Source organism: Leptosomus discolor, chromosome 6 (assembly GCF_034619465.1).
Source record: "Leptosomus discolor isolate bLepDis1 chromosome 6, bLepDis1.hap2, whole genome shotgun sequence".
NCBI classification, from domain to species: Eukaryota; Metazoa; Chordata; class Aves; order Leptosomiformes; family Leptosomidae; genus Leptosomus; species Leptosomus discolor.
The window spans coordinates 40,939,839-40,957,459 of NC_141396.1; the positions used below are offsets into that span (position 1 = coordinate 40,939,839).

The 17,621-nt window shown below is 42.1% G+C and overlaps 1 protein-coding gene across 3 annotated transcripts in view; it reads right to left on the reverse strand.

The window, feature by feature from the left end:
• Positions 1-770: 770 nt before the first annotated feature.
• SGMS1 (sphingomyelin synthase 1) overlaps positions 771-17,621 on the reverse strand; it is a 36,871-nt gene continuing 20,020 nt past the window's right edge. For 2 of the 3 annotated variants that reach the window (XM_086466899.1, XM_086466900.1), the window contains exons 2-6: positions 15,122-15,958; positions 9,680-9,797; positions 5,749-5,902; positions 4,847-5,013; positions 771-2,431 (exon numbers count right to left, since the gene is read on the reverse strand). In XM_086466899.1, the coding sequence (XP_086323025.1) occupies positions 2,252-2,431; positions 4,847-5,013; positions 5,749-5,902; positions 9,680-9,797; positions 15,122-15,738 (1,236 nt within the window). In that variant the 5' untranslated portion in view covers positions 15,739-15,958 and the 3' untranslated portion in view covers positions 771-2,251. Of the gene's footprint in view, positions 2,432-4,846; positions 5,014-5,748; positions 5,903-9,679; positions 9,798-15,121; positions 16,657-17,621 lie in introns of those variants that run through there. The other variant, XM_009954937.2, reaches the window with a different exon arrangement.

Below are 17,621 nucleotides of genomic sequence, written 5' to 3' on the forward strand. Positions count from 1 at the left end.
GAGCATGAATTCTCTCAAGCAACCATCTCAGGTCGGGTTTGCTTTTTTTAAAAATCGACTTTCAACTGCAGAGTTGCAAAGATAGTACGGTGACATGAAGGTAAAGCATGCAGAGCTGATCCCTAAAATTCACAAACAGCTCTGCAAATGCTGTTGCTAAGGGTTTTTCCCAAGCAGCACAGGGTGTGAGGAAACCCCCTCCCTCCCAGGGAGAAAGAGAACTGATAATGAACAGGTTAGTCTTGCTTAGCATCCTGAACAACAGCAAGGCAAAGCGGCACAAGTAACACCCCATCAATTCTTCAAGGAAGTTTTTGGCCAAGGCTGAGGAACAGGGCAGAGAAGGAGAGATAAATCATCCCCCCAAAAAAGAAAAGAAGAAAGAAATTACACTTTCACCACCACGTACTCACAGAAATGTCTTTTTTTTTTTTTTTTTTTTGTCGTTTAAGTGACAGGCCCGATAGATCCTGGGGTCGTGGATGTTTACCCTGCAACGCACTCCATCCCAGCAGTTTTGGGGTAGATTTTTCAAGCCCTGGTGATGGTTCGCAGGAAGGCTTCTCCCATCCACTCCCAGCTCCCACATGATCAGAATCTATTGCATAGCATTTATTTCAGATAAGGCACTGTTTTGCCCAACACGAACAGCAATTCAAAATCAATGCAGTTTCCATACAGTCCAAATTTGATGGCCTACAGTGCAGTAACACATCAAATTAAAGGCAAGGTTTGGAAGAGCAAACCTAGCTTTAAATTTAAACTTAATATTAAAAAGATAAAAGAAACTACATTTTTCAAAAGCCTTTTTATTTTCCTTCGCCATTGTTGTTTTACAATACAAATATCACCTTGTGAATACACAAAAACCCTACAGAAGATAACTCTGCTTCACATAAAATACAGAATGGATATATATATTTATATATATTTTTTCTCCTCTTCATTCTTTAAAAAAACTACTTTGTTCTGCACATTGGCAAGTTTAGGATAGAATACTTCCCCAAACATACAGTATGTATGGTAGGAGTGAAACTCATTACATGCAGTTTCTGCACAAATATTTTAAAGAAATAGATTATCTTTGTTGTTTTGCAACAACATTTCAATACGGGATGGAGAAAACGTTCATAGTTCACTCAGTGATCATTTGTAAAATTCTTAAAAAACAGGAATTCATGGCTGTTTTTTCTTTTGTAAAACACAGCTACCAAGTAGACAATAAAGTGATACTTTTTAGTTTGACCTGCCCACAATGTGTGAGCAAGATCGGACCCTTTTATTTGTGGTTTGTGGGGTTTTTTTTAACCCTACACACAGCAATTTCAACATTATAAGCAAATTTCCCATTTAATTTAGCTATAAATGCAAAAATTAGTAATTATACAGTATATATAATTCTGCTTTCATGGAATACTTTATTTTAAATAAAAACATTTAAGACTGCCTACTGACCATACAATCAAGACAAGAAAGGCACTAGAAACATAGACAAATCTCTCTCTCTCAAGAAGCATTTTCTTTAAATTTTAACTCCCTATTCTCTGACATGTAAAAATCTTTTTAAATTTAATTTTCATACACATTTTGAAAAATAAAGTTAGGAAATACTTAGAAAATCACTTTACAACTTTTTTTTTTCTTTCTTTTTTTTTTTTTTTTCCTTTTCTTGCACTTTTGGACACAGTCACTGCAGATTCTACAATACCAAGATTACCAAACCTTTCTGTGTCTTATTCGTAGCGCGGTGCAACAGGTAGAAAGATTTCTCAATTTTACCCAAGGCAGGTATATTTAGAAACCTTCATATAATCATTTGCTAGAAAATGGCTTACAGCCCAATCTTTGGGGCAAGAGATATGAAAAGTATGTTTTCCCAAGAAAATAATATGCTTTATTCCCAGACGTGACTGGAAAGACCAGAACTTATGATATAAAAGCTTTCATTTATGCTGTCGCATCATATACAAAGGAACATGGTGACAGGTAAATGTAAATCCCAAATCTATTAACAAGAAATGTATAACAGTGCATGATAAGTTAAATTTTCTTTATTGTTGTCCAACGCAGATCCTTTGGAGAGAAAAAAAGATCACAGTGCTTACCAGGTAACTGAATAGGTTAAGTCAAGGGAACTGTTAAAAGAAAGGGTTAGGGAATGGTTGATTTTTTTTTTTATGGCATCTTCTCGTACGGAGTTCTTAGCACTTGGGACAGGTCCTTTCCCCCCATTTTGTCCGTCGACATGCTGTTATGTGTCATTCACCAGGCGGCTGTATTTCACCTGCCTGCCCCGGTGCAGCACCGGCCAGGGAAAGGGCCAGTGGTAGGAGCGAGGTACAATTCCTTGGACATTCTTTTCAAAGTACTGGAAGGGCTTGTACCACCAGACCCTTGCAAGGAGGTTAGTTTGGGAAGCTTCTTTTAGCACCTGCCCAAAGATAATCAGAAAAAAAGAGAATTACAAAAGAGCCCATCATTTACTCACACAAACTCATTGCACGCCACCTGCTATTGTTCATCAGTAGTGTCTTGCTTACAGCTGCTTCCAAAAAAACTCTCAATACCTAGAAATGCCTCCCAAACAGATGTGCAGGTGAAAGATCAAGAGGAGCCAAGCTACTTTTCCATGGCCTCCCTGGGCACACCAAATGTTGCTCCCAAGTGAGGCTCACCCTCATTTCCAAGACCTCAGCTGCCCAGTGGTCCTACAGGAAAAGAATGAATGGCCCAAAAGATCAGTCTCCTCTCCTTTGGGAATGAAAAAACCAACCCAAAGCACAGCTGTTTCCATAAGTACCTCTGAAATGACACCTTGCTCAAGCATCATTTCAGCAGCCAGCTGTGTGCCTACAGAGCAATGAGCAAAGCCTGCCTCAACCCATGCGGAGGAGGTAATGAACCCTGCCCTGCCCTCCACATGCTCTCAAACTGTCCCCACCCACCCTTTGTCTTCTCCTAGTCATGAGCAAGCCACAGCTGAGACACAAGGAGTGGGCAGGCACTGAGGGAATTCTCCAACCACCCTGCTGCATGTTTTCAATGCCAGAGCAGGGAAGTATCGTATCAGCCCACTAGAAAGTGCAAGCACAGGGCTTGTACACAAAGCTTTCTTTCCACATCATAAACTCATAAAATAAATCCACTTTAGCCCTAGTGGGCTTTTGCTTTCAATCTCAAAGTCAGACACAAGCCACAGCCCTCTGCACATGGAGCAGCTCAGCACGAGGAAGAAGAGATGAGCACACAAACGCATGCTCAGGTAAGGATCCAGGGTTCAGCATTTCCCAGCATCTCAGGAGCTTTGGAAAGCAATGTTGAGCCATCTTCTGAGTCACATCATGCAGCAAAACAGGTACAATTCCACACAGTAAGGCAAAGGGCTTTTCTGGAGCAAGTCCTCATCAGCACTCAAGGCAATCCTGACTTCAGTGGCTTCCAGCTTGGAAGCACGGCCACTCAATATCGTTGTTTTGACAGAGCCCAGGAGCAAATTCAAAGTGTAGAAGTCAGCTTGGTGCTGTATGACAAGAGTTATGAAGTCTGGGCACAGATTGCTGTCTTAACACAGTGGTTCCCAGGCGGACCGAACACTAAAGTGCATTCTTTGCAATTAAGCATTCGGTGGTAAAAACATACCACAGGGCTTGACTCTGGTGTATTGCTTCAAGTAGCATCAAAACCACTGGAATAACATGACATGGTAGCTGTAAGACCTTAATATGATGTAAAAAACTGTACCACGACAATATTAACCAATTTCATATCATCATAACAAGTCTTTCTTAAACGTAATTAACCGGAGTCATATGCAGCAGATAAGCAAAATATCTTTCTCCACATTGCACAGAAAATATCTGGACACCAATTTGCTGTTACAGATCTAAAAGTAAGTTTCTCTTAACTCGCTAGATCCTTCCCCTGGATAACAGATTTGTGCATTTTCTCTCACATTCCTCAGCATTGTAAGCTCATCTCTTCTTAATCTAATTCACTGGAAGGAAAGTAAGAACAACAGGAATGACATGAGACCTCATTTAGACTTCTCCATTCGACCTCTGAATCATTCACTGCTGCCCTCTGGTTGAGTATTACAGATCATGCTTTGCTCTCTCCCATTAAATGCTGTGTCTCCTCCTAAGCAGCTCCTCGTTCTCAGCATTTCCCTCCTCGCCCTATTTTTCATGCCTTCCCAGACACGGGCCTTAGGACAGGAGCGGCCTATCCTCTGCTGCACTATCTTCCAAAAGGATGACATTTCCCTCCATCAGGGGAACTTGCCACCACTTGGAAACACTTTGACAAACAGGTTCACTTTTAGTGAGGCCTCATAATACTCTTCAAGAGACCTGTCATCTAACTAAAGAGCACAAGTCACAGAATATCAGGAAAAGCCAACTGGCTTCAACAAAAAAAAACCCAACAAAACAAAAACCCAACCCAACCCAAACCAAAACCAAACCCACAAAAAAAAAAAAAAACAAAAAAAAAAAACCAAGGCAAAAAAAGCCCACCACATCTAAATGGTTTGCTCTGCTATCACAAAACTGGCTAACTGCCCCAAATTCAGGACTTCAAAAATTGAGGTTACACAGCAGAAGCAGAGAGGCTGGCCTGCCTGTGGGTAGACCTTCAAATATTTTTGCAGTCAAGACACAAGATGAATCCAATCGATGATGCCTCTTTCTTTCCTGCAAACCCAATGCAAAGAGAGGAATGCTCCACAAGACGTGGGTGAGTCCACTCCTACTCCTGCAAAAAGGCTCAAGGCCAAGTGTGGATATTCGCCCAGCACCAAGCTACGGCAAGCGGAGCCACATAGATCCAAAGACTGGGAAAAACTCACTTGCTGGTTGGCCATTGTGTGATACCACCAGAAAAGTCTTGTAGTGATGTAGTAAGCCACCACCACGTCCACAGTGTAGTGGTCATGAGCAAGGAGGATGCAGAACATCCCAACCATGCTGAGTGCCCAGCAAAGCCAGTGATACCACCAGAGTCGCCGTGGGGAATCTGGAAAGAAGCACAAGCAGTGATTATTTCAAAGCGTAATGTTATCAGCACACAAAACTATTGCTGTACTTAGCAGAGGACGTGGACTGCAATCCTGGGTGTCTAGTGCAGTGCCTGCATTAAGGTTAAGAGCAAGAATGCTGAGATCGCAAAATAAGTATCATTCTCTTAAGGTGTAACTTAAAATTGTACTCAGGGGTAATCAGACCCTTGGAAGACAGAAAGGTTATGAAGTCTTTGAGAAAGAGACCCAATACATGATGATACAAACCACCCTCGCCAGTAAAATTAACTGAGTTGTATTTCAATATTGATTCTACATAGATGGCGACCCATTCCTCCTGCCTTTCATAAAAGACAAATGCATACATTGAGGCCTGGTTCTTGCAAAATGAGCAACCTTGCGTTTAGCATGGCATTCCTCTCTAGGCTAAGAGACACACAACTGAAATGCCATTCATCAGGCAGAGTGAAATGAAGGTTTCAATTATAGTCTAAATTTTTTTTTGCAAATAAAATGCTTAATTTAGACATCTACATGATAAAGTGTTCTATTTTGTCTACAAAGTTTTCTTTTTGAGGAAGCCCAATGTCTTTGAAGCTCTATTCCTTTTATTTAATTGAAAAAGCATGTATTTTTACTTTAATTGTATTTGCCAATCAGCACAACACTAACTCTTCAATTAGCAAGGAATTACATAGCAGGAAATTCCACATGAACCATAATAAACTTACACTCTTTGATAAATAAGTATGTAAGAGTTAATATGACGGTGTGACCGCTGTACAGATAGTCGCCGCACATGTTGTGGGATCCTGTGATGGACAATCCTCCACCAGCAATCAATTTCATTATCCTTCGCAGATGAGATTCCCAGTCTCCAAAAAGCTGGTGGAAGAGTAAAACACAACAGCACAGTAAAATATCAGCGCTAACCTTTCAGAGTTTAACGTGATGGTGTTAGCCAGCAACTTTGCCTTTCAGTTATTCTCTCTTTGTGCTTTGATACACAAGATCAATCAGTAGATACACAAGATCAATCAGTAAATCCACAGACTTTTCCAAAAGCTAGCAGCACATTTCTAGAGAGAAAAAGAGTGGAAATGAGACATGAGTTTATTTTTTCATTGATGCTTTGCATCTGTTATAGCTAGTGTTCACGTGAGCACAGGCTGTATGCACCTCCATCCAGTTGTTTGAAATATTATTTTAATTGAAGTATTCAATGTATGAAGAATCAAGGAAATTACTACAATTTCCTTATAAATACAGTATCTCAAAGGACTACTCCTTTTTCCTATGCTCACAGTTGTAGGAGGACATTTATGAAATAAGGGACAATGTGAAAACAATCCAGCCTTTCCAGAGAATCCGAGCTGGGACGTACCGGAACTGCTGAAAGCATAAACAACTTCTGGTGCAGGGGGCATGAACATCTTACAGGTGCAGGAGAAGAGACAGCCGCCATTAATGACGCGGTTTTAATTTCTTGAAGAAGATGGGTGTGAACATTTGTGAACGTGACTTGAACATGACTCGCAATGGGGCCAATCGGGTCGGACTATGGGCTGTTATTTGCGATGAAGCCAATCAGTATTTATTGGGTGTGGTCGAGGGTTATAAATTGCACTGGAAACACGGAAATAAAGGTTCACTTGTTAGATCACACTGATCATGTCAATGTCCTCATGCAGCTCCCACACAAAGATTGATAAGGCACAGAAAAAAGGCAGTTTTATTTACACGTGTATTTGTGTGTGTGTATATACATGTGTAAAACCCCTTTACACCAGGTCACTTCCAGCTGTAGTGAAAAACATGGCACCTTTTCAGTGTAACACCAAAGCAAAAAATTGGCCCCAAAGTTGTTAAAACTCCTGTCAGTGGCTACACTCAGAGTGCTACACTTATGGTAATCCAGGTAGGTCAGCAAAAATTGTTTTCTATGTTATTTATAAGTACTTATTGCTGCTAGCATATAAAGGCATAATCTTTCTCCCAGGTCTCATTGGCTAATGTTTATGGCTGTGCAAGAAAATTATTTTTAGTGGGAATCTTCAAGCAGAGCTAATGGGTTCAGGTCTCTTTATTCATCATATTCTTCAGGGGGGGGTGTGTGTGTATATACATATATATGTGAACCTCACATGTTTACAGTGAAGTTCAGAATAATGACTCTTGGAAGGCCTACGACTTCTGTAAACGATCTCAAAAAATCCACCTTCACCAACAAAAAGGAATCAAAAAATATTTCCAGCTATACATAGAATTTTGTCATGTTCTGTAAACATCTGTTTTTCCTTCTGTTCAAGAGGCAATGCGCTCTAAAATCAAGCTTAATTGAATTCGTCTTGTTCATAACAGCGCAGGCCCTACAGATGCTAATCCAACAGAAACCAGGATGAACTGCCCCAGCTGTACGTCCAGCTGCTGAAACCCAGATTCAACGCACAGAACAGTCTCTTACTCCAAACTCTAAGGCATCCCACCGTCCCACCTTGGAAAGCCTTCAAAATCATTTCCTTCCACTTCACATTTCAAAGGAAACATATACGGTGCTTGACAGAGCACGGTGCCAAACTTCTGCGCTGGCTTTAACTCACGGAATCCACGTGAGCAATGGGGATGTTACTCCACACCTGATGGATTTGCTTGGGCCCACCTTCAACCCATGATGCTAGCTCAGAGGACATTTCTGAAAAAACTTCAAATTTGCCTTAGGAAAGCCAAATCGAAGTAAACCAAGTCCTTTTGGTGAGGACACCCCTCTCCCTCCTCCCAGGTGACCAAAGGCAGCTGGCACTGTCCCAAGACTTTGCTTTTGCTGCTCCCAGCTCTAAAACAAGCCCAAATGTTAATCCACAGAGAAAATGTATGCTGTGGGACAAGCACAACCAGGACATATTGAGCACCTCCAGGACCCAATGGGAAACAGGAACCATCTGAGTTCAAAGAAGCAGGACTAATGGATCAATTCATGTGACTACACACATGCTCCATCCTTTACCCCATTTTATGAAGTTTTAAAATCCCTGGTAACCATTTAAGTGTCAGAAGGAAACACAGTTCCCCCTGTCTGGCCGTTATAGGCATGTTTTACTTCTATTTTAAAGCTCAGTCTTGCTTTAAGAAGTGGAAATTATTGATTTCTGACAGATTTAAACAGGGTCTTTGCAGCAACTAAACATTTCCCACTAACAGTTCCTTACAAGACATGAAAATGCTCCCCAAAGCCCACTCTTCACAATCATATATAACTCAATACGGTGTTGAGAGGTTATTCTTTTCCCACCAGTATATTTATAGCTTTCAAGAAAGCCCAGCTAATCCTGTCTTATCGGGGCAACAGAAGAGCACAACATAGGCTTGTCTTTCCTTGAGTAATGAGAATGACTTGCCAACACTGTAAATTTCCAAAAATGGCAGATTTACTCACTTCAGCCTATAAATACCTGTGTTCTTTCTTTTTTAATTTCATAATGGCTCACTGATCAAATACAATGTTGACTCTTCTCCCACTTGGCTTCTCTTTACAAAAGACCACACGTGGCTTGGCAAACGCTTTGCCTCGTCAAACAACTGCTGTAGTGCATTCCTTGATTTATTTCCCCAAGGGACTGAAGCGTTTCGGCTTTGTTTGCTCATACCAGCAATCCTCACCAAAACAACAACAGCACATGTAACTGAGTTGAATCAGGATTTTACTATGTGTAAATCAGGTATTTTACTACCCATCGTCTTATGGCTGTGCACACAAAGCTGCTGAACTGCGCATGCAGTGGATATTTCACAGAAACTACTTTTTTTCCCTTTGTTCTCCTGCTTAAATCAAGCTATAGCACAAACAACTCCAGGAGAGGATGAACCACTATGAAGAAAGAGCATTTGTGTCTAATACATGTACCTTGATCTCTACCTGTCCAGCATGTATTTGACTGTGGCATTTCCCTGCCACAACCAACACGTTGCAGAAAGGACCACGCTTACCCAGATGCTTGCGTGGCATGAGACGGACGCAACACCACCATCCCTGTCCCATCTCCACCCTGAATTACCCTTCAAGGCTGACTACATGGGTCTTGCCTAAGCGACTCTGTCTCAGTAGGCTGGTTTCAGCCACAGCTTTCACAAACCCATTTTATTCCCTGGCACAAGACACAGGAGTCAGTGCTAGACTGGGGAGGAGGTGGCAAATCCTTGTGCTAATACAATTGCAAAAATATATGCAGGGACAAGTGACAAAGGAGACAGGGTTTCACCAGCCTTAGAAAAGTCACTTTGGGACATTTTCAAATAGAAATCCTACTTGGATTTGACGCACTGAAGTGTTTAGAAATAAATGAGTCACACATGGCACCTCCACAGGTTGCACACCTTTGACTGTTTCAGTGGAGACAGAAAAATGCTGATCTTGCAAATTAGTTGAAAATGCTACAGAAATCATGTCAATTAGCACTTTGAAAAGGGTGGGAACTGCACCGCCCCAAAGCAACCATCAACACCTTCACCAAGAGGGAAGCTGATGAGCTGCAGAAGGACATAGCCATCATGACAAACTGATATTTTCAAGTTAGTAACAATTACTGAGAAAGCATTACTCATAACAGCAGGACAAGGGGAAAACATACAGATTCAAGTATGGAAAGGCAGTCAGAAGAAGTTTACCTTTGGAGAACACTTGAAATGCATGCCAGGTACTGGGAGTGTAGTCACATACATTGTAATACACCGGTACAGGTATAGTGTGCCAACTATACAGAAAAATCTTCTGCTAATTATAGACCTAGAAGAGAAAAAAAAAGAGGAAAAAAACCAAGGAGGTCAACTCAATGCAAATGTCAATAAAATAAAATAAACTACCAACTGTTCTCACTGCTTTTGAAACTCGTGACAGTATCAGCTTACACCTGAGAATACTGAATTACTTTACAAATATTCCCACGCTTTTCAGGTCAGAAACACAAGAGTAACTCAACCACCATTACCCAATGAAGGTGATTACAGAAAATGTAAGGATTAGAACACAAAAGCCTGTGCAGATTTAGTGTTGAAGACACTAAAAGGGATTTCATGCCCTACACCCCTCCATTAGCTTTGAGCGGTCACTAATTTTCTATTCAAGGCAGGGGATAAAGGTTACAGTATTTTCATTATCAGATGAAAAGGAGTAAGTTTATTTTGGCTGACACACAGATTTAGTAATTACAAACGGCTGCTTGAGAAGACATAACTCATATGACCCAAACGAGTGAGAATACATCTTTCCTGAGCAGCGTTAAAGAGGAAGCAATTCACATCAGCAATGAAACCTCTCCAAAATACAAATTTAGAGCTATGCTGGCTACAGGACAGTGTTTTCATGGGAAGCCACTCTCAAGGCAAGCAGCCATAGCTGCAAAGAAATTTATTCACTGAGGGCTGCCAGCGAGTCACTGACGTACGAAGAGAGGGCAGATGCAATTCTGGGGTACTGTGACACAGTTCTGCAGAACCAGCAAGAGCACACTGGGTAAAGAGCTGCAGCTTCGACTCAGGACTGACGGCCACCCCCAAAACTGGCCCGTTGAGTTTCACTACTATGTACCAGCTAACAACATCCCAAGGAAAGAGCTACAACAACTAAACTCCTTTTGGCACAGCCATCAGGACGGAAGCAGGCTGTATCTGAGCTCGCATGGAGTTCAGCACAGAGAAATCGCTGCCAGCATTGCAAAAGTCAAGGGCAAATTCAGTTACAGCAGTTTGTGACCTTAACCACATCAACCCTCTGTGCCCTGCTGGTTACAGATCCTGTTGGTTTTGGTTGATTTTAAATAGCTGTTATTTATGGTTATGATCATTTGGGGAATACAACTGACTACAACACAAGCTACAAGTTCTGGCATTCATTTGTTGCTATTTTGAAGTCTTCACTTTTTAAAATATAGTATTTCTATCAAGCTGAGCTCTTTCGAAGCTCAAAATTGGTCATCTTTTTTTATTTTGAATAGCTTTTGGCAGAGCTATTAAACTGTAGTGCTCTACTCTCAGAGGAGTATGATTTTGCAGTGCCAGATCAGTAACAACTTGAGTGACTTAATTTATCACAAAAGCTTCCGTTGTTACACTGTAAATGCATTTTGCACTCAAGTGCTCACTGCTATTGAAACACAGTATTTTATAATTTTTCTTCCCCCTCCTGGTGTAAACATGGTCAAAGCTGGGAGCTAAAAATGATACTTTATTAAGGTAGCTCCATGGTCTGAAATGTAAGAGTGGAAGGCATCATGCATCATGCCACTGGGGCAGTGATTTCCTCTGTGTTTTGTATGGGGAATTTCTCTCTCAGAAGGGTGATCCAATAAAGATCTCACACTTGTGCCTGGCTTTTATAACCAGATATGAACTTGCTTTTCTTTATAACCTGGTATAAAGACAAACAGGGGGGTTGGGGACTAAAGACTGAGCAGCACTGTATTTCGAAAGATGGAAGTGACAGTGTTTTATCGAGCACTGAACTTGTTTTTTTCTTTTTCTTAATTAAAATTACCCATGAACCTACTTGGTTCAGCTGTATTTGGCGTATTTTAGCTTAGGAAAGTCTATGTCAAAGTGCTCTGTAAAGTAATATTTAAAAAAAAAAAAAAAACCCACCATGTAAAAAGCCTCATGTTTTCCCCTCTCAAAAGGATTTGTGTGCGTGTGTGATTACCAGCCAGCTAGTAAGTATAACCTCTAAGCTTATTACTGGCCAAGACAACTTTTATTACAACTATCCAGACCTCACCTAATGCAGGTAGCGAGCACTCTGCTTTTTCAATCCTATGAGCATGTAGGCTGCATCAGATGTCAAGCATGGCCAAAACCCAGCATTGTACTTCTCCCAAAACATTTGGGAATACTTCCCAGAGAAGTTAATTCTGCCTCAGCAGCTCGCCTGGACTCTTCAAGCTCCCCAATGTGTCTGCGGAAAAAGGCTTGGGCAACCCAGAGTTCCCAGCCAAGATGTGCTCACACCCAGCCAGCTCCTGCTTTCTGGTGAGAAACCAACCCAACGCAATGCCATGGACAGTATTCTGTATGGATGTTCAAAGAAAGCTGTCACTGATTTCCTCACACCAAATCTAGTGCCTTGCCCTGAAGCCAGCCAGAAACTCCAGTCTCTACCTGAAGGTAAAATCAATTTTCAGGCAAGAAAGCAGTAACAGGAGCCAAGGGAAACCCTGCACAGTGGTTAGCTGGACAGACACACCCAACACCCTCTTCCATTTTGCCCCAACTTTGCAGTCCAAAGATGACAACACACAGGTGTGTCTAATTCACCAGTATCATGTAACTCCTGGTCTAAACAAGAAGGACCCAAGGGATCAGTACCATGACTGACACATCTCTACCACCCTTCATAGCCTGGGAGAACAGCAGACTCAGCTTGGATGAAATCAGCCTATCAGCAAATAATGGATAAGCAATAGGACTTTCACTGCTTGGCAAAGAAAAGTGCTTCAGAAAGTCTGAAACTATGAAGCAGTCTCCTTCAGCCAAAGGTTCAACCCAGTCACTGCCTGCAATTCAGCTCAGGGGTAACAATGCTGCTAGGTCAGTAGTGACCCTGAGCTTGCACTTGGAGACAACCATGAATGATATCTCTATCACCTGAGTAGGCAACAAACCAGGTCTCATCCTGCCCAGCAATCACCCAGCTTCACACCTTACCTCCAGATCGCAAATGGAGGGTGGCAATATTTATCCCTGATACCATCAGAGGTCAGAGAAGTGAGGGAGGTCTACCTAGCTTAATTCCCTCTCTTTAGTCTTGAATTAAGTTTTAAAGGGAGGTGATAACCCAAGCCACAAAAATGATTCAGCTCTTTTTATAGCACTTAGTGGTTCACCATTGAAAGCCACAAGAATGAGGTCCTCCAGATAAAGCCACCTCACCAGGCTCCTGTTCCTGTGAGCACCTCTCCCGTTCTTCCCCTTCTGCTGCATACCGACAGCTTGGGCCTCTTGGACTTCGACACCTCTGCTCATTGACATAAAAGAAGACTTCTGGTCTTGAAAAGATTATGTGACCAGTACACACACTGACCAGTGTTGACCAGCTATTCCAGGGCTGATACTGGGAATGGAAAGCTCTGCGACTCCCTGACATCTTCCCCTAACACCAGAAAGAGCCCTTCTAAAGCAGGTGACAACGAAGACATCAAAGTCAATGGGAGTGCGATGGGGGCACGGGGGGAGAATCTTCACATCTATCAATGATACCAACATACTTTATCATCAAGTCAACCCATATCTCGCAGCTTCAAAATCTCCAAGGACCTTATGGATTCTGTTGTTCTTAATCTAAAGACTCTGCTCAGCTCCACCACAAGGTGTTTGATCCTTCAAATTGTCCTACTAATCTCACATCCCATTCTTAAGAGCAATCCTACGTCACCTTCTCTAGGCACTTCCCTTAGTTTTGAACAACATTGACCCTAAGAGACCCCAAGAGAGTTAATGGTCCCCCACGTTCACTGGAGGCAGCTGGAGCAGTGGGGAGAGGAGGTGAAGTGCAGTTGGTAGCACTGCAGCTACCAACGTTAAGAGTGATACTGAAGCTTACAGCCATAAACAAAACAAGGGGCCAAGCTAGGAAGAAAAGAAAAAAAAAAAGGAAATTCCACTTTTTTTTTTACTATCCTACAGTAACAATAATAACATAATAACAATAAATAAATCATTCTAGAAACTTTAAGGAAAGCCACCTCTGCAAAAATGTACAACAGTTTTAAAATTTCACCTGATCATTAAGTAGTATGAAGCAGCAGAAAAGATGAATAAACCATCAGCTCAGTCTTATGAACTACCTAAACATCTGTTAAATCCCTATGAATATCCACAGCTGTGTTGCACAAGGGTACCCACCCCAGCTTAGCAACTCTCCCTTTTCAAGCCACCTGTACTTTATGAAGCTGATGAACCACATGCTTACATTTAAATTTTAATGTTTTCCTCCATTATAAGGGCAAGTGATCCATTGGCCTCTATTTTTATTTTTTTTAAAAAGGGAAATCTGTAATTGTAAGGTCATTACAAAGTCCTGTGAACTGAAGGATCTTGTATTTCACACACTGGGGGCCAAATTACATTCCTTCCTCAGTCTCCTACACAGAAGTCACAAAAAAAAAAGCAATGAACAGGTAAAGAATGAGATGTTGTATGAGCAGAGGAGATCCTCTTTGGGTCAGGCAGCTGCAGTGACTGCTTGTGCCTGGTTTTAGAAAGGAAAGGTGATGTGCCACCTCATACTGCTTAAAGCCACTTGACTTTGAACGCTTCATTCACAGCCATGGCAGCACAAGGGTTTACATCAGACACTCGTGGTAAGGCAGTCCAAGGTGTGGATTTAAGGCAGTATAAATACCTTAAATTAAGCATCCACACACACTCTTGTAGAGGGTAAGCGGCAGGTTACTTCCACTGGCAGGCAAATTTGCCCTTACAATTCTGACCAGTACCAACAATGAGGCAGACAACCACTAAGACCTTGCTGATCCATTGTGTATCTACACTTTTGCATATTTTGCAACTAGCTTTTGACATATGCTTTACATTACCTCTCCCATCTAATGCCAAGCAGAAAACATACATGCAATTAGCTGCATGAACTAAACCACTGCCAGTTGGTTTTGTCCAGGAGTATCATCATCTTAGGGTAGGTCTTTACATCAGGCAAACTACAGAGACACTAAATCAATCCCAAGTTGGTCTGCAGCCATGTTCACAACAGTGTGAGCTGTGCTCCCTCTAAACAGACAGGACAGTCAACTGAGGCAAGAATATCATTACATCCTACTCATGGCTTTTCACACATGAAAAGGGTTCAAGATAATTGTGCAGGCAAACAAAACCAGAGCTATTTCTTAGTTTCTTAGGTAGCAGTTGGACTGAACTTCTCCCTTTTGCACAAGCAGCCCACACAAACTGCAGTCTGCCTGTGGCACGATACCCATTTCAGTCTGGGAAACTAAGGTCAGAAAGATTACAAGAAGCTTCATTTTATTTGGATGTAAACCAGTATCTGACCTCCAAAAGCTGTCAGAAGTATACCCTAGCACTCTGTTTTCAGAAGGTTTTACTTACTTGTATTTTAAGAGCAGCCACTGAACAAACCACAGTCCTACAAGGATCATGCCGTTGATTTCACAAATAGAAAAAGCCCATTGCACTCGATCAAAGCGATCAAAAAATGCATCTGGTAGGGGAGGCTGCACCTCCTTGGGAGGCACTCGTTCATGAACGACTGAGATAGTTACTGTGGTAAAGACGAAACAAAAAAGTGCATAAACAAAAGCCAGGAAAGTCTTCCCCCATTCCATAGGATACTGTAAGCGCTCTGGCTCTGGCATGGGGATCTTTATCATCTCCTTCTTATACCCATTTGGCAACCCATTCAGCTTCATTTTACTGCTAAAGCCATTCTCGCGCGTGGTGTTGCCGACGCGGATGTGCCCATTGACATGCCCGTTTTTGTGAGCCTCAATGTGGTGAGCCATTTTTAAAGTTTCAATCATGTGCAATAGCCGCTGTCCGCTGTCCGAAGACACTCGGGAGAGAGGCGTCTTCTTAAAATCCTCCTCCGTGAGGTTGATCAAATCCTGCCCGGTGAAGCTCTTCAATGGCTCACAATACTCCGGCACGGCATTTTCCGTTAGCCAATTCGTCACCTCCTCAGGTGACCACAACACCACTTCTTTCATCTCGCCAGGCAGCTGGGCCACAGTCTGACATCGATTTTAAATTAGGCAGCAGTCACTGCAACTCCAGAGCGTCGGGAAGCTCCTCCTTGGCTTCATGTTGTCCGAGGAAGCAGTTTGGTGAGAGGCAAGTCCCCGTCTCTAACCATCCGACAGGAGCACCCAGGTGTTGTGGTAAGCATAGGAAACGGTTCACTTCATATTCGTGTTGGCATTCTTCTCCCTGGAGAGGAGAAAAACCCAATCCAGTCATTAGGATGGCATTTACCAGTAGTCTGCAATTTATGTTTAAAGACAAAATTACTGCAAAAGAACAGCTAGACTCTGGCATGGGAAAAACTAACTGATTTGAGCTCTAGCTTTGTACACACAGCACTGTCCTGTCTGAGTTGCTACTCATTTCTCAAGAGCATTAACACTTTTTTATTATAAACACCACTTTGCATCTGTGGGAAGGACACCCTCCTGCTCTCTATTTGTTAAAATTTCTATTACTATGCAGCTCTGCTCCATAACCAGCACCCAAACGCTTCTTAAAACCATAATACTAATGGATTTAAGGATCTACAATGTTTACTGTTATTCATGTCACAAACTTTCTCTCCCCCTTACATACTGGTATCTTAATGCACAGCGTTGCACCTAGTTATTGACTAGGAAGCCTGGTTTTTGTTCTGCAAGGCAAAAACATCTAATGCACCACAAAAAAATGTTTTTCTACAGGTCAGCAACACCAAAAATTATGCAGGTAAGTAAGATTATACTCTCTGGGACAAAGCACCAGCAGGAAAATCAATGCCCACACAGGTTAGCCTGAAAATAAACCAAAGCATTTAGGTTTGCAGGACTCTAGCAGATGTTTAGCAGCTCTTCAAAGTAAATTTTCCAGTTCCCATGGTATACTGCCACAACTCAAAGAAGTGTTTGTCACCAACTAAAAAAAGGAACCAGTACAAAAATTAAGTGAAACTTTTTTTTTTTTTAAAAAAAGGAACCAAGTAACAAACTTCTACATGAAATTAATCACAAAAATAGCTTAGAAAGCTTAGAAAAGCTGATCACTTCCAATAAAAAAATCACAGGAAAACAGATGTTACTTGCTGAGAGGCACGAGCATTTCTGAGACACGAGCAGCAAAATCCTCAGCACGAGGCGGCAGCCACGTGGCAGTGAACGCCACCAACAAATTCCCAGGTTTGAGATGTTTATTCAATGAACAACCAAAAAAATGGGCTTCCACAGAGCAAAGAGAGGAAAACAGTGAGAAGCCCTGTCTCCAGCCTGGCATCCCACAGACCAAGTCTCTCCTGCAGCAGGCTGTGGCATCATAAAGTGACCTAAAGAAAGTAACGGCCGGGGGAAGAAAACACTTCATATTTTCAAAACTCTTATCACGCCTTTATCAGCCTAAAGAATATTTTTAGCCTCTTACAAGCTACCAGATGTTTATGTTTCATTACAAGGAGCAAAGTTGCCACTCAGGAAAACCAAAATAATCTACACTAGTGGCACAATTTGAGCAGAAGTGGTACAAAACAGATTGTCCTACGTTACAGTGTAAAATGTGCCAAAAGAAAAAAAAAAAAAAAAGTATTCTATTATCATCTTCAGGAGCTGTTGAGACCAGGTGGGGCGGTGCTCCCTGCCTCCCCCCTCTGGACTACCTCCTGTTAATGGGCACAACAATGCCTTATCGCCTGACCCATCGATAACTCGCTCCTGGGCTATCTCCTGTTAATGGCCCATCAAGGAACTGCCTCACGACTCCCCATCCCATTGTGAGATGCTCCGCCCGGGGGGGGAAGGAGCCAAGCAGTCCATGCTAAATATAAACTGAGATCTCGAACACCCTAGCAGCCTTCTTCCACTGGGTTCCCAGAGGAGTT